This window comes from Coptis chinensis, chromosome 5 (assembly GCF_015680905.1).
Source record: "Coptis chinensis isolate HL-2020 chromosome 5, ASM1568090v1, whole genome shotgun sequence".
In the NCBI taxonomy this organism is placed as follows: domain Eukaryota; kingdom Viridiplantae; phylum Streptophyta; class Magnoliopsida; order Ranunculales; family Ranunculaceae; genus Coptis; species Coptis chinensis.
The window spans coordinates 71,129,642-71,151,872 of record NC_141460.1 but is presented as its reverse complement, the minus strand read 5'-3'; the positions used below and the strand labels follow the sequence as shown (position 1 = coordinate 71,151,872).

The 22,231-nt window shown below is 35.3% G+C and overlaps 1 protein-coding gene across 1 annotated transcript; it reads right to left on the bottom strand.

Moving 5' to 3' along the window:
• Positions 1-7,588: 7,588 nt before the first annotated feature.
• On the bottom strand, positions 7,589-13,685 carry LOC147498689 (kinesin-like protein KIN-14I). The gene is made up of 19 exons (XM_086560617.1): positions 13,376-13,685; positions 13,120-13,286; positions 12,875-13,018; positions 12,508-12,756; positions 12,341-12,409; positions 11,863-11,931; positions 11,645-11,722; positions 11,351-11,488; positions 11,167-11,248; positions 10,982-11,077; positions 10,708-10,884; positions 10,513-10,619; positions 10,194-10,372; positions 9,876-10,037; positions 9,523-9,776; positions 9,254-9,420; positions 8,917-9,117; positions 8,091-8,602; positions 7,589-7,981 (listed from the first exon to the last, which is right to left on the bottom strand). Exons 1-19 carry the CDS (start codon positions 13,506-13,508, stop codon positions 7,843-7,845), a joined length of 3,123 nt encoding a protein of 1,040 aa, XP_086416743.1. The 5' UTR covers positions 13,509-13,685; the 3' UTR covers positions 7,589-7,842.
• Between the last annotated feature and the right edge of the window lie 8,546 nt (positions 13,686-22,231).

The window sequence follows — 22,231 nt, the reverse complement described above, 5'->3', positions numbered from 1 at the left end:
GGGACCTCGCTTCACTCCCCTTAGAGAACTGCAAGCTAGTTACGAAGTGAGGCTACATCCTACTTCCCAAAAGGGAAAGCCCAATCTAATACATTCTTGTCTTTCCTTATCCTTTATAAACTTAAAAAGAGAAACTACAAAGAACTCAAGGAAGTTAATCTAAGTACTACAACTCACTAGGAACATCCATTTAAGAAGGAATAACCACCTTAGAGAGCTTACAGGGCAATAACTAACAGGAAAGAAGAAGTTTAAAATCCATAGGAAGATAGCTTGCATCTCCTTCTAGAATAGATCGCGATAAGAAATGAAGCTACTCATCACAATGCACTATAGGAAGATAAAGAGATTCTCCTTGCTTGCATACCCTTTCTTACTTCTTTTCCTTTCTTACGCTCTTCGATAGTTGCAATCTTGGATTACGGGGAAGAACCGGATGGCTACATCTAATAGGTTAAAATCTATCCTAGCTTCCTATAAACCTACCAGAGGAGGAAGATCTTGCTCTCTCCTAGGGTGATGAAGCGGGGAAGAAGTCCATCACAAGAAGAGATTCGATCCTTCATGCCTAGCTACGAGGACCTCAAAGCCAACCAATTCTACAAGGACCTGCCCTATCTCAATTAGTACTTATCTCTCCAAGAGGAGGAGCCTACTAGGCCCTTCACTCCTGAATGGGTATAGAGATGTCTTCAACAAAGCATGTCCCCGAAAGACGACTTTACGCACCTACCCAGCCCCTGCCTAAATTAGATATAAGTTCGGGTGCGGGTTGGGGGTAAAGCTAAACCAAACTACCACCTACCCCTCGCGGGGATGTTGTGAGAGGTAGTACCCTTCTTGGCGAGAGCATACATAAATGATGTGGTCCCCGGATTACGAATATTAGTAACAAGAGATTGGTCTTTTGTAGTGTGATGAGTAACTATAGAGATCGAGGTTGAGATCAAATCACATCTTGTTTTACTAAGGCTTGGCGCTCCCGAGTAAGACGACTCTTTCCCTTTTTGTTTTCATCCCCATCTTTGGTATGTCCGCAATACCCAGCTAAAGTGAATATAATCCTCATCAAGTTCCACAGGGGACTCTCTCTTTTACTTGTAGTTAGTAACTTTAAGGCAACGACAACCGCCCGGTGTAAGCACCAGTTCTAACTGTGACTTAGAATCAGACCTTGGTTACGTTTTTTGGAATTTTTGTACTTAAATCATACAAAAATGGGGTTTATTCAACAATTTTGAGTATATATGCCACTGTTTCCAGATGCAAGCTCATGACCTACGAGTCTCGAGCTCGAGCAGTCGAGCTTCACTCGAGCTCGTTTTGTAAAACGAGTCGAGTCGAGTCGAGCTCGAGCTAATTATAATTCAAATCGAGTCAAGTTTGAGCACAAAGTGGAGCTCGACATTGAGTTTGACCTCGGCTCGAACTCGACTCGAAAACTCACGAGCCGAATCTGAGCATGCCAATACTCGCTCGACTCGACTTGACCACCCCTAATCAAAGGGGAACAACCTGTCGATACTCGATCTTAAGTCTCTAACTCAAAAACTAAATTGAATCAAACATAACATTATATATATAAAAAAAAAAAATAGAAAGATAGAAAGTTACGAAAACGAGCTATATATTTATTTTGAATCAAGCAAGCAAGATCGGTCGATATGGCCTCAAATAAAAATCTAGTGATACACATACACACACAAAAGAGAAAAAGGAAACCGAATAACTCTTCTATTAATTAGTGTATTTAGCTACTGACTTTGGAAAACTCAATTTTCTGCACTTTGTTGCTAAATAGTGGGATATTATGTATCAAGATTGTATTGTGTGGATAAGATTTTTGGGGTGTTTGCTTAGTTGGATCTGCTATTGGATTTCTCTTGTTCTCTATGTGTGAGTTACCTAAATCTACTTTGCTTAACAAACGTTTTTCTTTACTAATAATGTACTAACATAAAAGAATGAGTGTTTACATTTGGTGTGTGAAAAGGATCTTTGTTCTATGATATCCTTCCTCGCCATGAATGCCATCCTATAATGTCGGTCTTGGCTTTGCTAGAATGTTACCCTATATTACTGAAAATATCCCAAATAAATAATATATGTGATGTCGAATTAGTGCTCAAGTGGTGTCTTGTCATCTTTTCACCTTTGATCGATCTGTATGAACTCTATGTTGAATTTGGTTTCGTTTCTACATTTCTCTTGATCACATCTTTGTTGGAAGATTTAGACTTTAGATTCGGTTAGCTTTTTGAGAAATATTTCGGAATAAGGTTTGTGACTTTGTACAACTTAAAGATTTAATTTAGTTTTGAGATCGGTACCATAAAACTAGTAATCGATGAGAATTTGAAGAGTAGTAACTTCGATTAGTTACCTTTGAGAGTTTATCGGCGTTGAAGTGTTCGATTTACTATGTATTGGTGCCGATCGGTTAACTGAAACACAATAAGCATCTAAGTATATTGGTTGTATATAAAGCCTGACGGCTTTGGCTTGATTCGGGACAATGAATTGGTCATTAGTTCACATAAGGGTTTGTTGTACTCGTAGTACCTAGCTTTATTCACCGTTCCTGATAAGGAAGTACGCCCAAGTAGCAGGATTGACTCCTCGCGATAAGCCAAAGTGATGACGAAACATTCAATCGAAAGTCCAAGATATAGCCCAAATAAGTCTAATTTGGATTGGCAATCCAGTTTGACAACATACGACAAAATGATCATAACTTTCTCTAGAAACCTTTGTTTTGCGAACCGTAAATTTGGTTGGAAACTAGACTTCATGAGCTTTCTAGTGGTGTGTGTTATGTATGGAGAAACGTCCTGTTCAGATTCAAGTTTGACTTTGAACTTAGAAGAAAATCAGGAATAGTTTTAATGCTTGTCTCTTCGCATCCGAAGTTTGTATTTAGCTATAAATTCTCTAAGACTTGTAATGGAAGTAGAGCAGTATTTGAATGAAGATATAGGACTTTTATTGAGAAGAAGTGGTTCTTCTTGGTGAATCAACTCTTATCTCTTTGGTGGATTCCATAAAGTGGTGAGTTCTAGTAACACAACTCTTATCCCTTTGGTGGATTTCCATAGGGCAACGAGTTCTTTGTTTTCTCTTAGTTTGTGCTTGTATTTACTTCCTATTACACCATTCTAAATGGTGTCACAAAAGCTTGTCTAACTTCACTTCTCGATTATCAACTGATTTATCCTTCCCGAGTTTGGTGAATGCAAAACTTGATATCATTTGATGTGGATCTTACTGGGAACGATATCTATATATATCTGCTATACTTGAAAATATAAATTTTGTTATACTTTCGAAATCTTGTGAAACTTGTGTTAGATGGATGACCACTAGCTAGGTTCAGCTTTATTTTGGTTTTCATGCATTTTAACTTCATTTTAAGAATGGGTGATATCAACCGAATGGGTGATATCAACGGGGAAAGTACAAAATGGGTGTCTAGAATTCAAAAGAATTGAATCAAACATAACATTATATATATATAAAAAAATAGAAAGATAGAACAGTTACGAAAACGAGCTATATATTTATTTTGAATCAAAAGCAAAGCGGTCTCGGTCGATATGGCCTCAAATAAAAATCTAGTGATATCAACAGGAGAGACAATAAATTCATAACTTCATTGTTTGATTTAATAATTTATTTATTTTGAACTTGGATAAACATAACATTGATGTCTCTGTCTCCATTTCTATAAATCGAAAAAATTAAAAATATAAATAACTTAAACAGTCAAAAATCCCAATGTACATAAACAGTGTAAATAACTTAAACATTGAAACTCGGCAGAGTTCACGAACTCTGTCGAGTTCACCAAATATACTCGACGAATTTAAAATTACGTGAGTTCAAAACTCGAATTCAATTCACGAACTCGACAGAGTTCAAAACTCGACAAATTCAAAACTTCGACAAAGTTCAAAAATCGACGAAATTTAGAACTCGACAGAGTTCAAAACTCGACAATTCAAAACTTCGGCGGAAATTCAAAACTCGACGAATTTAGAACTCGACAGATTTAAAACTTCGACAGAGTTCAAAACTCGACGAATTCAAAACTTTGACAGAATTCAAAACTCGGGAATTTAGAACTTCGGCGAATTTAAAACTCGACATAGTTCAAAACTCGACGAATTGAAAAATCGGCGAGTTCAAAACTCGACAGAGTTCAATTTAATATGCTACTTTTTAAAACTCGACCGAGTTCAAAACGAATATGCTACTTCACGAAATCCGGACAGATTCAAAACTCGATAGAGTTCACGAACTTCACGAACTCAACAGAATCGGCATGAAGAATACTACTGCCGAGTTCAAAACTCGACAGAGGTCACCGAACTCGACGAGTTCAAAACTCCACTGGCGTGAAGAATCGACGAGTTGAAAGCTCGACAGCAGTTCACCGAACTCGGCGAAATCTGACAAAGTTTACTTCAATCTGAATCCTGGCAGAGTTCACCAAACTATATCGCGTTTTAAACAACAATATAAACAATTTCATACCCAATTCATACTTGTTTACTTGTCTAAGTTCATAAACAATTGAACCAAGCGTTAACCAAGCGTTTTAAACTTGTTTACTTGTCTAAGTTCATACCCAATTTCGCGTTTTAAACAACAATATAAACAACATTCAAGAATAAAGTTTACTAGGTTAGTTCATACCCAATTTCGCGTTTTAAACAACAATATAAACAACAACCACTGCTAAAGTTTACTAGGTTTATTTCAAACGAATCCAAGCTAATTAAATAACAAATCAAACGAATCCAAGCTAATTAAATAACAAATCAAACGAATTAAAAGTGGAAAAATACCTTAATCCAGAAACTTGGTTCAAACTGGAGAAGAAGAAGCAGAGAGAGAGAGAGAGAGTACCCTAAACCCTAATCCAGAAGCTTGGTTCAAACTGGAGAAGAAGAAACTGAGAGAGAGAGAGTTTTGAATTTCGTGATTTTTGTGATTTTCGTTTTTTTTTTTGAAATACCGCGAAATATTGAAATATCGGTTTATCAGTGGTTTGGATCTTCAGATCTTGAGGTCGGATCCGACGGCTCAAGAGAAGAGTGAGATAAGGGTGGCACTCTAAGAGTGGCACCCTAGACAAACCGATATACGCATATATATATATTATTTATTTTTATTTTTTTTTTTTTTTTTTTGTTAACTGGGTGTCCGGCCAGTTTACACGCACCTCTCGACTAATCCAGGACTCTAATTGGAAATTTACTCAAGGGCGGATCTAGGGGCGGGGTGTACTGCAGCACATCCAACTTTCCAATCAAAAAAAAAAAAAATACTAATTATAATAGTGTATAATTTACTCTAAAAAAATATTTGTAGTGAATGTTAGTTGTAACATGCTAGCAGCCCCTTGAGTGGCAATCCTGAATCCGCCCCTGTTGGTACTGCCTTGCCCAATGGTCCTGAGGGGAATTAGTACACAAGTACAGGTTATGCTTTACACTTCAAAGATTTAGACAGATTTGTAAGGAAAAAAGTTAAACTAGTAACCAAATTTACATATTTGGACAGGAACTAATATGGCAGAAGCTACTTTGTGGCATAACTGACTTTGCCACATAAAATAAGCACGCCCAAATTAACCGGGTTCTTTTCTCCAAAGTATTCAAGTAGTCACCAAAAAAGCTTATAATCGCAACCCCAACTTGGATATATATGAACACCATTAGTCCATTACTGATGTGGCCATGTGTTTGTAGGACCTAATTAAGGTGAAGCCACTCATTTGCACGAGTTCAAAGTAGCTGGTTGAGGACGTGAGTAGGAGTGTACAAAAAAACCGTTGACCCATCATCCGGTAAAGTACCCGGTCTTCACCCGCCATCCAAACCCGCACCGACGAAAAATAGACCAGCCACCACCGTTTTATGTGGGTGGGTTATGGAGTGTAGGTTATATTCAAAAACCCGCCCGTCAAGCCGCCTTAACCCGCCGTCTGCCAAAGTCAAAAACCGCATGATTTCAAGACTCTAACTCTAATATTTTTGTATTTTGTTTATAATTTATTTTAACTTTTGTAGAAATTTGAGATATATGAATCTGAAACTTATGAGTTGATATCAATTTCACATATTGAGTTTGAACATTGGGAAAATATCAAAAATTCAAATTCAACTTTTGAATTTTGGAGAAGATAAATCATTCATCCTCAGTATTCATTTTGAATTCTTTTAGTTTATATTTTATTGTTTTGTCACTAGATCCTCATTTCCATCTTCATTTTATTATCTTTATGGAAAATAATCAATTCTGAAATGGTAAAATCACAATAAATAAGTTTCAAATTTACAAATATGGTTTTGGATTCAAATTCAAGTTTTTTTTTTTTTTTATTTTTATTGATTGATTCCATTTTTTCTATCTTTGTGAATTGGAAATATATTACTGCGAGAAATTAGAAAGTTTTTTTTTTTGAAAATGGGTTAAAATGATAATTTTTATCCGACTAGATGACCTTTACCAAAAACCCGAAAAGTTCTCCCACCCAAACAAAGTGGTAATGAAATTTAAAAACGTACTTCAACCGACCCGTTTAATTAATTGGATTTGTATCCCCTAACCCCGTCCCGCCCCATCACTATTTGACCCGCGGTTGACCTACCCCGCCCCGTATTACACCCCTAGACGTGAGATAACAGTGGATATTAAATCTTCAGACTGGATATTGTATATTTTGGAGACTACGCTGAGGACATCCAATAGAGAAAATTCTCTGGACGGCCATCAAACAACATTCTTTTGGCAGATCGAGATTTTGTGCCACTTGGATGAGTAGTCGCGCTCAGGGGTGCAAATGGATATCCAATGGATAAATTATTTTGCTAATAAATTCGAGTACTGTAGGATCAAATGTAGTCAGTCATCATAATATCTCGTAAGCCGAAAGTGTGTCCAAAAAGGGGTATGCAGGGGAGGGGACCGATCAATTTTTATGTATTTAGTCATGGATTTTCTTGTTCCAGTCTGTGTATCATTGTTTTTGAACACTAATAGACCTTAAACCTTTCATTTAATCATAACTTGGCTGACATCCATCATGGAAATACAACTTAGAAGAGGTCCCGTAGCTTGCTGTCTCACTGCACTACTATCATCACATCTTTATAATCTTCGTCTCCCAGTAATCATGCTCGACAAGGCGAATATAGTTGTACATTTTATAGTAGAGTGGCCATGAATGAAATCTGCAACACTACAAATACACATTCCCTGCAAATTACTTTGTTCCAGTTCAGAATAAGCACTTTGAAAGAGACCATTTTTCTAATGGTTGTTCAGAAGGGGACCATGAGAAAAAGCTTACTCAACTACAAACCCATATTGAGTGAGTATCTGGAGATGACCTTTTTGAGGTGAACTGTCACATGGCTGGTCACCTGTCTTCAACCACGTTCAAGCCCAATGAGTTGAAGGATGGTTGTAACTGATTCAGAATACATTTTCAAGTATAATAGCATTTCAAGCCAAGTGAAATTGTAGAAAAACACAGGACATAACAGATGAAGTATGCAGAATGGAGATGCAAAATCTTTACTTTTCCTTTCAATTGTTTCTTTCTCTTTTATATAAGAACACTGAAATAATGAACATACAAATACAATGACCATATTAACAAATGGCAAACGAATAGGTGGATACAACACCGCTCGAGATCACAAGACCAACTGGAATAATTGTTGTCTTGGATAAGTGGAAACCCCTCTCTTCCTTTCAAACAAAGGCAAAGTAAAACAATAAAACCACAACCTCACTGGCCGTAAAAAAAAGAAAAAAAATATATATTATAATTTACTTCCCATTTCCAGTTTTTCGCTTCACATTGCCAGAAACTGGTCTCCCATTCCTGTGTGAAGATTGGGCAACGCCATTTAACAATTTCCGTGAAGGTGATGGACCGAAAGTGGGTACTGAACTCCTATTTACAGCACTGTTAAAAACATTCCAACGTCATTAGTATATATATAATATATTAGCAAACCTAAGCAAAACAAAATCTGAAGAATGATCAACTGTTCTAGTTAATGCATAAAAATTACCTTATATCTGGACTCTTTACAAGCTTTGAATGAGGTTTCTTGATCTTTGACCCAACCCCATTTGATAAACTTGTAACTTTAGGTAAATTGAACTGCCAGAGCAAATCTGGCTCGGAAGAATCACTAGTTGCAACCTCAAGTTCATCCGAGTCATCTGTAGTAGCTATATCAAACCGGCTTCTCTGTATATCATAAGCGCGGGTGTCCATTTTGGTTGATGTGAGCTTATTATATGGTTGCTCTGGATATACTCTTGAATCGAGAACATGCCTTTGAAAGAGAAGATCATTCTCTCCATCAACGTGTCCTAATGGCTTTTCATTTCTATTTACACCATCTAGCTTGTTCACCATCACCTTATCAACCCAGTCTCCATATCCCATATCTTTCTCATCCTCCTTTTGGAAATCTAACCCAAGACCGTTGACTGGAGGCCAAGGAGGTGAGTCCATCAATAGCTCTTGCAGGTCAAAGTTTGGTCTATTCTGCCTCAAAGGAGAGTTGTTCCAAACCTACAACACCATGTATTTGATTTGGTTATTTAGCAGAAAGGATACAACACTCCCTTACATATTCCACATGGTTAATATGGATTACTTTATCAAAAAATTAATGTAAATCATTATCAATATATTCATACTCCTTTGTGAAATCATCTACGCCCCCAATTAAAAGTGTTTGTAGATCATCAACCCTAAAACTAATTCCCCTTTGTATGATACTTCATTAGTTCATTGTATCAAAACACCATATTCTTGTGCAAGTGGAAACAAAAAAGTGTATGTAGATCATGTTGATAACGTCTTGTCATCTAGAGTGATATTACCTCAGTGTTTCCTACATCTTCCATTGGCTGCCTCTGGTTGCTAAGACAACCCAATACATCTCCACCGACTTGTTTGTTAGAAAGTGAAGGTGATGACCCGCCAGCTCTCATTCTGTGTCTTTCTGGGCTGATAGACAAGGAATGTTGAAGGCTTACTGATGCACCTTCCTTCCTGGCAAGAGCTACCTTAAGACTACTGATCTGCACAAACATTCCAAGCATGGTGAAACTCTGTGTTCTAAGCATAATAAGAGATAAAACGAGCTGCAAGAGGGACTAAGAGAAGTGATTTTAACAAGATCATAGCATAAACGAGAAACAACAAGCTCACTCTTACCTGTTCTTTTAGCTCTTTCACATCTCCACTAGTCTCTTTGTTTGATTTGGCAGCGCCAAGCTCAACAGTAGCAACCCGTTCAGCGAATTTGAGTGTACTAAGTGTTTCTCCAACAGCATCTGGTTCAGGGCTTATGTGAACAAACATCAGAGTCTTGGCTTGCCCGCCTGAAGAATATCAAAATCCAAATAACAAGTTAAAATAAAAACTAAAAATAGCAACAATTCTCATGTCTACTAAAAGAAAGTAAACATCAGTTTGATCATTACCAAGAGAATCTTGTAGCAACTGTGTAAGTTTACTATTCCTGTAAGGGACATGAGAATTCTTTTGGGCAAGTGAAGCGATCACATCTCCTAAAGCTGAAAGTGATCTGTTAATATGTTGAGCCTCCTTCAGTCTATCTCCAGTTACCTCAGATTTGTCAACTCTCTCGCTTCCCGCTAGGTCAACCAAATGCATGCACCCACGAAGAATTGTTCCAGATGTTAAATCTCTTCCTTGAACATGAACAGTCAGGCAGCTGAAAATAAATGCAAACAGAATTTAGAGCTGCCTTCAGGATTTTCTTCTTTCATGATAAGCCTTTAAGAAATTTGCTCTAATAGATTCATGGTCCTACCTGTGAGAGCGACTACTGCGATCATTGAGGGCTGTTGCACCAACTGCGCGGTTCTTTTGTCCAATAAACATCAGTTCAAGAACATCAGAAGTTGATGAAACGGGTACAAGGTTCGCATCAGGTACATTAACTCCATTCTGTGAATTATTTCGTATTTCTAATGTGTTTAGAAGTTAAGGAATTTTTGAAGATGTCAGTGAAAAAGTGTAAATACATAACTCTATATAATAGGGGAGGGATCCATATACAACACTTTTTATACAATGACCTATATCTCACTCTACAAAGAGAGAGAGAGAGAGAGTTCATAAAGGATATCTTCTATTAAGACCATCAGTAACAAGAAGGTCTCTGACTTGCTCATTATAAATCTCAATCATCTGAACCGAAATATCATAGCAAAATGTGTTCTTTCTTTGCTCTGATAGAAGAAACAAGTCGCTCAATGCCCTGTAATTTACCCCTTGACTTCTCTCTGTGAGCTCTTTCGGTCCAGTCTGAATAAGAAATAACATGAATCAACAAATACTACTAGAAAATCGAAGAATGCTATGAGAAAGTTGTACGTAGAAGCAACAAAGAATCTATAATGTAAATTGGTAGTAAAAATTTATAAATAATAATAGTAGTAGCTTACCATGGTATAAGTTTTTCCAGATCCAGTCTGGCCATATGCAAATATACAGACATTATAACCATCGAGAACAGAACGAATCAGTGGTTGGGTATCTGAAAAGACCTCGTCTGCAATCAAAACTAAGAAATGTTAAAATGCTAAATAGAAAAACAGATGCAGAGGGAACATGAAAGTTGAATACAAACATTACATAACCTTGACTCGCATACGGGCCAAACACTTTGTTGAAGTTGAAAGATCTCCGCCCTTCTTTCCCATACTTTGCAGGAGTGGTGATTGTAATATTACCTTCTTCAATATGATCTACACTGCTTGTTCGGTTCGGTTGCCCAGGCAAGAATGGCCTTACTCGACAATAGACTCTAATACTTCCTAAATTGGTAGAAAAGGGTCAAAGTAAATAATCTTGAGGACCAATATTAGATTGCTAAAGAAAAAGACATTAATCTCTGCTTATTGGCGGCATTACCTTTAAGGTCTTGCACTTGATTGTATAGCTTGCGGTTTTCCTCAAGAACTCTATGGTATCCAGAAGCAGCATGAGATAGACCATTCAGGTATTTACCTGTCAAGAAAGAAGTAAACTAAGAATGAGAAAATTTTCAGATATCAACAAGCTCAAGAAAAATCAAGATAAACTATTCAAATTCTTACCAAGATTGCTGAACTCTTCGTGGTATTTCATTTGCATAAACTGCATTCCTGTTTTTGTAGTATGAAGAGTATGTTTCAGTTCCTACACAGGATACAGATAAATAAGTGCCAATTGACGCATCTAGCGTGTTAGGAATATATGAAGCAAGGGATGTTGCCATTGTTGCGGAAGTGTGTATAGTACCTGAATATCACTTTTTTGTTTATCAAAGAGAGTTTGCTGCTTCAAGAGCCGGGTACTTGATTCCTTGTCATCGGAAAAATTATCTTGACAGTATTGTGTTTCCCTTGTCCCATTAACACTTTTTACTTCTACCTTCCTCTACATATTATAAAGGAAAATAGACTTCAGTTAATTCGCTCCAAAACCACCTCAAGAAAAATTTAGAATCAAAGGCTTCATCTACAAAATTCTGTAGATTAACTTGTCATATTTCATTAAGTGACACGATTAAGAAGTTAGAAAACAATGACATACTTTCATTTCACCAGAAGCAGTTCTTGGAAGGGATTTGCCGCCTTCACATACAACCATGTCCTTCATAGCAGTTTTCATCTGTTGAATAAGAACTTTGTAAGCATCATAAACAAATAACTTAAATCGTTAACACATTGACAAGGTATGCCACCTTTAACTTGTTCCGAAGAGAACATTGTTATAAACTGGTAGGGCCTAGAGATATATAAACAACTCACCGATTCATTATGGCTTGCAAGACGACGCTCAAACTCCTCAATGACTTTATTTAGCATGGATTCCACCAGCTGTTTTAAGAAGATTATGCAACAAAAATCCATAAAAATTAATCACAATAAAGAAAGTAGTATGCATTTGGGAATTCTCATAGCAGGACACAGGAAAAAATCATCATTCTAGAAGATGATCAACTACTATCAATGTCCATTAAACATGCACTTCGCAAGAGCTTTGACAATCATGGTACATGCTTCAAATACCATCCAAAAGAATGAACGAGCTCAGATGTCTCATTTCTCTTTTTTCTTTCCTATTTTTTATTCTTGTTTTTGTCCCCCTTAATATTTGTTCTTTGAACAACAAATTCATGTCACTGAACATCATATAAGGACATTGGAAAAACTTTCCTCCTAATCCTGACAACAGTTGTACTAATATACTGAAAGGAAATAACTGAACCAGAGAAAGAACTCTTACAATTGGGACATCTTCTGGTTTCTTCTCTGAAAGAAGAGTATGGACAAGCATGTTCAACGAACGATTATTCTGCACCAATTTAATTTGCAGATATTTTAACTTTTGAACTCACTACATAACATGGAAAACTATGAGCACAAACCGAAAAATAATTATAGTCTACAAACCATATCAGTATCATGGGCAAGATCACCATTTGAATTCAGTTCCGCACCAAATGATTTCTCGTTCATGGATGCATTCCTTGCCAAGGAATTCGTAAAAGGTTCTGAATTTTTCCTTGTGAAATATTTTCCAGAATTGCTAGGTTTTAGACTCCCACCAAATCTTGACATACCACATCCGCCTGTCTGTTTCCTGTCACTATAGGATTTAAGCGCCAACACACAATTTACAATCCTCGCAGATTTTCCACCCTGAAAATTCACATAAATATATTATCAACAAATGATCCAATCCCCCATAGTCCAAATTCAGCTATCTAAGCAACAATGTACATCCATGAAAACCGAAATTTCTCAAAATTGTGTCTACCTGTTCCAGATCAGATGCTTCGAAATTGGGAAGTCCCATTTCTTCCACAGCTACAAGGAAATTCCTCACATTCTCAAAATACTGATATGCAGACAAAGCTGCTCCATCAGGAACAACAATCGAATCACTCGGACTTTCTACAACCTAGGATCAGTAAACAAAACACAATTTAAATAACCCTGTCAACATAACACAACACAACATCCAAACGAAAAAAAAAAAAAACAAGATATGATCCCACCCACCTTGGGGACTGCACCAGGTTGAACCCTATTAAGAACATTACAAAGAATTAGTCCACTTCTCAAACCAAGTCTAAATTCTTCCTCAGAAGGCTCCGCCGCTAAATCTTTCGCTCCAACCACTCCAACCATTTTTCTAAGCCACCCAGCTGCCTCATATCTTCTCAAAGCTACACAAAAATATACAATGTAAACAAATATATAATCTCACACCAACATTCCAATATCACAAGATCATGCATTGGTGTAAATATAGTACCTGCTTCTTCGGCTTTTCTAGAAGCTAAATCTATATCGCTTAATCTAGTACCATGTTGTTGTAAAACATCTTCTACAACAGACGTCATTGAAAATGACAACATTCCTCCAACACCTCCTTCATTCGTTGCCATTTTTTTTTTAACACGCTATATTCCTCTAGTATCAATTATCCGACATAAAAAAAAAATCTTGTGATTTTTGTGTGTATATGCTACTTTTGTTTGGTTGCCAAAGAAGGAAAGCTGAGCTAGCTTTGGTGGTGGTGGTGTTGTTGTTGTTGTTCTTTGTTGTCAGGAAAAAATGGTTCTAATATCATTTTCAAAAGGGCTAATGGGTTATACCGAACCTGATTCCCCGAACCTCCTTTTGGTTTTGGTTTGGTGCAAATATTATTTTCTATCCTTTAAGACAGACACCTGGTTTCACCCTCCCATTTTTGTCACTTTACTACTATTTGCCCGTGCCGTACGCTACATATATACGCGCATCCGCTCCCGATACGTGCATTTTCGGCGCCCCTGACACGTATCCGCTCTCGGTACGACACACATCCGTCTCTACTAATATTTTCAGAGTACGACACAGATACGCCGCATCACCCCCTGGTTTCAAATCTAGTGACCCTCCCATTTTTGTCACTTTATTTTTTTATTTTATATTACATTCATGTCCCTTGGAGAGTTGCGTTTCACCAAATTGGCAGTTCGACTACACCTGATGTGCAAACTGCAAACCGAATGGGCTTGGTTCTGATGCCTTTTGTGACTCAATTTGGGTCTTCAAGAACAGGGGCAGGGAAAATCTGTAGTAGTAGTGTAGTACTAATAAGTTGCAAACTAGACTTTTTGCCTACGGAATCTTAATTTCAAAAACGTTCATAGATTCACTCAATATCAAAATGCATTTTAGTATTACGCCGTTTTCTCCCTATGTTTTGGGCACTCTTTGCAGGATTAATTACCCTACATGTCTCTGTACTTTTAAAGTTTTAGTGGGTATGGTGATTTCTTGAGAAGACAGCATTCTTCCTGTAAAACTAATTTATTTTGTACACCATAAAGAAATTAAAGTTACATCAGGCATAACAAATACTTGGGAGCATACATCATCAAAGAGTCCACGTCCTCTGTTGAGATAGCAAAATAAATGGTCTGACTTTAACGGGTAATCAAATCCCTCGTTTTCTGTCTCTACAACAGACATATATTTGAAATCTTGTGTACATGGAACAGCTGAACGGTTCAAACCATTCCAATATGTGTAGTAACGTTGGAACTTTGAGCAAAGCAAACAAACGATGCAAAAGATATTGTAAAATGAAATATGTCATGATTCTGAAAGCATGGATAATGATCCGGTCAGTTACTCAGTATATAAATTATGAACTTGTTATTAGTATTGCATGTTTGAGTTGAAAAAAGTCTCATTTCTATTTTTTAAAGAACGCATCCATACAAAGAGAAGGAGAAAAACATATATAAATAGAAATTAACAGGAGTGTAAACATTATTATTGATCGGACTAGCTATTTCAGTCTTATTTAGGCAAAAGTTAAAATTTAGGCTTTCCTAAATCCAAGTTTAACGTGAAATTTCCTAAAATAACTTTGTAGATCCGACGGCTGGCAGCGTAATGTGTCCTTGTATTAGGATTTACCATTGTTGTTATCAGCAGTCACAAAATCCCTCCGTTTAAATTCAAATTCATATCATTAGTCTTGACTCTTGACGCCTGACCTATGTGGACTACGGAGTTTGTCTATTTCGATTCTATACAAGATGTTTTTGTAATTCAAACAATGTGGCTCTTCTTTTTTAATTAGGATATCTTATTATTAACAGTAGTTGATTAAATCCCTGGTTTGGTAAAACCATTTCAAATCATGGAGCAGAAGATGCATTTTCTTCAAAAGTATAGAGTATAGACCATCTTTGCATTTACAAGTGAACCTAGTAAACTACGTAACCATATTTCACAACACAGGTGGGACCAAGTTTCAGACGATTTTTTTTTTTTTTATAATTTTAAGATTAAAAAAATATGGGAAAAACACAATCTTTCTAAATTTCGACGAAACTTAAATTTCAAATTATTATCAAGTGAAAAAAAGCTCTAACAGGAAGTTGGTAAAATATCATTGTCAGTCAATAGGGTTGTGAAAGATGGTTGCCGACCTTATATGGATCAAATTAGACCAACAAATAAATCAGGCCATTGCTTGAGATCCAAATAAGAGCTTTGGAATTTCTTAATTCTTTGTTATTTTTTATTATTATTATTTTTCTGCTTTTACGATGACAATTATTTGCTCTCCTACTAAATGAAGGAATAGAGTACAAATGGCTCAACAAATCTGCTTACAGACCTAATTATTTGTGAGTCATTACACCATCAAAGGCAAATGTAGGGCATGTTCGGACTAGCGTGACGCGCGCTACTCATGACATTATATTTGAGGTAGTTTTTGGCAATTTTCAGTGCAACATACACGCCATGGAGAATTTAGCTTTTTTTCCTCTTTTTTCATATATATATATAGTGGAACATAACACCTTAGCTTTGTGTACATTGTGTATTTAGATTAGGGGATAGTTATATAAACTCCACCTTATTACGAGATGAATTGGGGGCTATTTTTTTTTTTTGGAGATATACATTACATGATGGAGAACTCATCTACAAAAAATTAGCTCAATTGAATATGCTTAACTTTGTCAAAAATTGTTATAAAATTAAAAAAATCTAGACCGTTAGATAATTTAATTACATTATAAACAATTTTTTTTACGAGACTGTACATCTTCAAATGAAGAGATTTTTTGTGAAGATGATATCTATTGTGTGGAGAATATTATATTATCTCTACCAAAAGTCAGCTTTTAATTCATTGTATTTAGTGGTGGATCATTTTGGAGTCACTATAAAATGGAGTTCATATCATAGTACAAAATATCCCGATATATCCCGATATTTGAGGATATCTATCCATATTCTAGAAAAAGATATATAAATATCACGATATGTTCAGAAATATATACGACTGCAAATATCGGTGATATTTCAAATATATTTGTGATATTTGCAATATTTTGGGATATTTTGCGATATTTGGAGATATTTTGTGTATATAATAATTTTATTTAATATTTACCATTATATTTCAAATAAATATAAATAATGTATCATGATATATCAAGAAATATCTACAATATCTACGATATTTTTCGATATTTTAGATATATCTACGATATTTGTATGTGAAACAATGCCAAATATCCCTAAAGAGAGGGATATATCCACGATACATATCCAAAAATTGAATATCGATAAATATTCATATCCTGATATTTTGTACTATGGTTCATATAACCATCCCCTTTAGATTATTAGATTTACTTACTAATGCCCATGGACATATGTACGTAAGTTAAGCAACGTGTTATAAATAAATAAAGCTTAGTTCTCCACTTCTCCAAAACCAATGTCGGCCCTGACTTTTTAATGGCCTAAAGCAAGACAATATAATGTGGCCCTATATTCGTTAATGTTATCAATTTTTTTTTACTTGTGTTACTCAATATAATCCAAGAGAGAGCGAGTGACATGATTTTGTTATTTGACAGAGAAGTTTTATTTATTTTTTAGATATAGATAAAAGTTTCAGTTTTTTAATTGTGAGTTGGTTTAGTATTTTTTGTTTTTTTTAATTGTTTGTAACGAGTGGGGTAAGTATTTGTCAAAGAGTTTAATAAAGAGGTGGGTTCTCAGGGATTGAGGGATTAATTGAAATCGTGTATTTATTTTTCTCTTAAACATGATTTTTTTTTTTTAATTATCCGTTAATGTCTCATTTTTGTTTTCCGTAATTAGTTATAGTGTTTAGGAAAAGTTTAAGACCATGTGAAACTCTAGATGTGATTGTTTCTTTATTTATATCATACTTTTTCGTAATTAGTAATAGAGTTTAGAAAAAACTGAAGTCTCTCTTAGTGCTCCAAAAAATAGACTGGTGAGGGTATAACTGACTTCTCAAAATCTGCTTTCATTATATAATATCATATAATATCGTCTTTCTTCAATTCATGAGCCAAAGCAGGTAAATCATCCACTATCATATTTCCCATTTCCTTCTTCACATGACACCTGAAAATTTTGACTCATTTGTAACTCCAAAATTTCCTCAATGATAGCTTTCAAATGTCATTTAGGTGTTGCCTTGAATTCTTCACCATTTAGACGCCTACAATTTATCTTATTATCATTAATAATTCCCGATGTTCTCTCTTCTAAACCTAACAATTTGGTAACTTGAAGACAAAGCATAATCTCGTTTACTTCTCCATTATTACTGTCGATCACTGAAGACGTACATACATATTATTAAGCAAGGAGACTTTCGTCCCTCCAACATAAATAAATACCGAGTCCAGTGTACGCTATTCTTTGTGGCGTAAGGGTTTTAGGAAAATCGTTTTTTATTGAAACTATTGTTTTTAGTAATTTTGTTTTTTGTTTTTTGTTTTTTGTTTTTTTTTTTTTTTTCCATAATTAGCTATAGTGTTTGGGAAAAGTTTGAGACTCTGTGAAACTCTAGATGAGATTGTTTATTTATTTATATCATACTTTTTTGTAATTAGTAATAGAGTTTAGAAAAAACTTCAATCTCTATGAGTGCTCCAAAAAATAGATTGGTGAGGGTATAGATATAATATACGTATTATATCGAAAGCAAATCGATACGTATCACACTACATTAGAGTATCAAAAGTTTCATGTATCACACGATACAAGGAGCAATACGATACACGATATATTTCATATCGAGCAATACGCTTTAAATACGATAAATATTAAAAGTAATTATTTGAAAACGGGTTTTTAAGATATATTTAGTTTTTTCTTCTCCTTTCTAAACCTTAGAAAGCCATCTAAAGTTTTAGGATATAATAAAACAATAACTAGACTTACTCATATAACAGGCTAGCTAGTCTATCCCTTTATGACCAAAACAAAAAAAACAAAGAACGAAAGTGCCACATAAACCATTCTGTCTACCGGTCTCATTTGGAAAATATTGCTTAAGCATCAAATATAGATTTTGTTGACAACCTAAAACTTTCAACAAACTTGTTCTATGTCACCGTAAAAACTGAGCCTAGCTAATTTGGAAATTTTGATGTCATATTATCACGAGAAATAAGTTTACACAACAATTTTCGCAAAATATGATGGTTATGTGAATTGCCCTTGATTTGCACAGATTTTAATGTCAATACCGTTAAAAATCAGGAGATGAATTTCAATGAAACTTAGTTGAATGTTTTTGTCATCAAGTTGTCACTGTTATACTCCAACGGTCAAAAGGATTCAAATCATAGGTTCGTATCCGAACCTCATAGGCTCGGCAGTATAATATTTTCTGACTTTCTGAAAAGATAAAAATAAATAAAAGAAAGAAGGACCCCACGTGGCACGCCTTTATAGCTTGGGCCCACGAAAAAGGGCATAATAAGCCGGCATGGGATACTTAGTGCCGGCCTCTTTTAGACACTCAGCCAATGGGCCCCCTTCATGACTATGTGAACTTACCCGCAAGCCCAAAATAATCAAATACTGCTTTGTAGAACTGTAAGTACAAATCAATTAACAGATGTGGGAACAAATGTTTCCGAATTTTATTAATGGAATTTCATAACTAATCCCTTTTAGAGTTGCATCTAGACCACCAGACTAGCAAATTGTGTTGTGGCGTGGTGCCTGGTTTTAGTATCTGATCTTACAGATGTATGCTACTCGCATTGAACCAACGATAATGAAAATATATATATATACTGATTTGTTATCCAGCTCCAGTCTCTAGAGATTTTAAATTTGTATATATATATATATATATATAGGGTATATATATATATATATATATATATATATATATATATTTTTTTTTTTTTTTTTTTTTTTTTCTTTTTTTCTTTTTTTCTAATTACTGTTGTTGAAGGAGTTCAAAAACAGATGGTCCACACGGTTATAAAGGATCAAATGCTATGAATATGGTTCATAAGTTCAACAAGGAATGTGTTAACTTTCAGTATAGATTTCAGAATGGTTCATGTACCAACAAGGAAAGTTCACCAGCTCGACTCAGGAAAATATTTAGTATTAGTTATTAGGAGCATCAAAAAGTTGGTCTCCCCTTATTCTTTGATAACGAACTGTTGGTTATCTTCTATGTCACTTATTTTCTTTTTCCCTATGAATTCATCATCATTTTCGTGACAAAAGCAAAATGCTCTATTTGGTTGACTAGATGAAACTGGGACAAATCTGCAGGCTTCCATATCCAAGGACGCTAGATTGTCTTAAAAATGCTTTTAGCAGTCTTGTGGAGTCGGAGCAATTAGCTTCATTACAAATCTAAACAAGACAAAAGTAAAGATTTGTCATTTTTTGGCACACTGCTGATTAAATTAGAGTTACAACGTACAAGAACTATTTTTATCTTCATATATCTACCCCTACCAACCTACCTATTGCTGCGCTTATGATGTGTACTTAATGAAAAAATATGACAACAAATTCAGAGCAAGTTAAGCGAATAACATAAGCAGGCCCCTTCATCCTAATGAAAAGTGGATTAGTGGGGGCATGAGTGCAGCTCAATGCACAGCTTTGCCTGCTTGCATTTCTGTTTGCCTAGCTATTATTGCAGGTTCCATTTTGAGCTGTGCACACTTGAACACAGTTGGAATGATGTTGGTTAGCTGCGCTTGATAGTAAGTCTATGTTTCTAGGGATGCAAACACAATACTAGATTATTACAAAAAAAATAATAATAAATAAAAAAAAAAAATAATAATAAATTGACGTGCACAATCTCTTAGTTTGGGGGTCGGTGAAACATCAGATAAGTCAGTTAAACTGAAATAAACTTGAGAAGTTGGTAACTTGGTTTCAAAAGAAAGGGTGGTAATTCAACTTTATGAGACAATAATTAATTATTTATATACAAGTGTACAATGATGCAGAGCTTCTTCTATATTGAGAATTAGTTAGGCAATCAAACATCAAAATTAGCTGGATAGAAAAGTTGAAACTTGGCTTTGAAGTAAATCTAAGAGTGTTGGTAGTTAACAGTTAAAAGACTTCTAAATGGGGGAGAGTGGGAGACCTCAAACCAGGAAGCTGGTAGTTTGTCTATGAAGTCTCCTTGGTTAATCTACTAAACTTTGGAAAATACAGTAACCAAAAGAAGACCACCATCATCATATCTCTTTGTTAGTGCAGCTCTTAGTCATTACCTAGAAATCATGAACTCCAATCAGTCCCTGATGACTTTAAAGTTTAAACAAAGTATAATGGCCGGGATGAGAGTGCGGGGGCCTTGGCCCCGTATGTACGGTAAAAAAGATAGTTCCACATCAAAATATCTCATTCTTGTACATTTCTTTTTTCAGCTATATACCTTTAGTCCCCTCAATTGTATGTTTTCACATCTAAAATGTCGAGAGGAGTGGGGGGAATTTGGTACCTTTTATTACCATGAAACAAGCATGTTGCATTAGCATCCATCGACAACTGACGTGTTTGCTGGATAATCTTACAGTTCCAATTATTTCGCCCGTGCTTTCTAGTGTTGCCCCATGTGTCTAGACATTTCAAGATCATATGATCATTTTCCATGAACTCAATGGTGTAGATATTTCTTGCTTTTCTACATTTTACAGAAGATCCTGTAACTCATTTCACATTTTTTTCTAGATTGTCCCCATATTCATATAATGGAGTAACGGACAACAAGGTTGTCTTAATCTTCCAATAGAAGATAAAAGCTCCATGCATGAATTCGAACCCTTTTTCTGTGCATAATGAGTTGCCAAACTGTAGGTCCTTGTTCACCCTTTATTTACTAGTCAATTTTGTTTAGTATTGGATTATTAGTGTAAAGAAAGAAGAAGATAACTAATCAAACTAATTAAAGGCATACTCCCAAAGCTTTTGAATGGGATGTTCTTCTTTTTGGAGCAGAGTTGTAATCTATGAAGGGATATCACAACTTTAGTTATTCCATCTCTTCCCACTAATGCCTTTGTTTGAGGAAAAACTATGCATTACAATGGTCCTCCAATTTTCCGCCATTACATAAACAAGAAAAATTAATATTAATGACGAGACATGTGGTTATTCATCATTGAATTGGAGTTGGACAACTCAAGTCGCTTAAGATCCTATTTAGAGAAATAAAGGAGTTGTGAGTTGTCTATTGAGAAACATGGTACTGACTTTATGCACCATGTGTGAATATCATGACAGAGAGAAAGGGGAGGTGGAGGGATATACACAATTTTGAATTGAAGATGATTATGAACTGCACGGGTACATTATTATCTAGAACAGTTTGTGTTACTAATATATAAGTTGTATGATCCAAAACTGGCCAACTTACGAAAATGTTTTGCGTCGTCTTATAGATTACAGATTACGAGTATTATAAAATATAAACAAAGTATTAAGGGAAAACCATATTATATATATATACAGCAAAAAGCAGTTTGGCATGAAAACTAGTTGTTGTTATTCTTTGTAATACAATATGATGATCTGAACTCTGACGTGTAATAAATTAAAAGGTTCCATACTTTTCCTTTTCACAGCTCTAGATATGTCAATGTGGCTTTGAAGAAAAAAAAAAAAAAAAACATACATACTGGTTTGTCTATAATCCATAAAAAACATACATACTGGTATGTCTATAATCCATAAAAAGTATCTAAGGAACTGCGGAAGAGGATTTTGAATAACTGAACAGCGAGGATTCCTACTTCCTAGGGTTCGTGGAGATTTGACACATGAACAAACT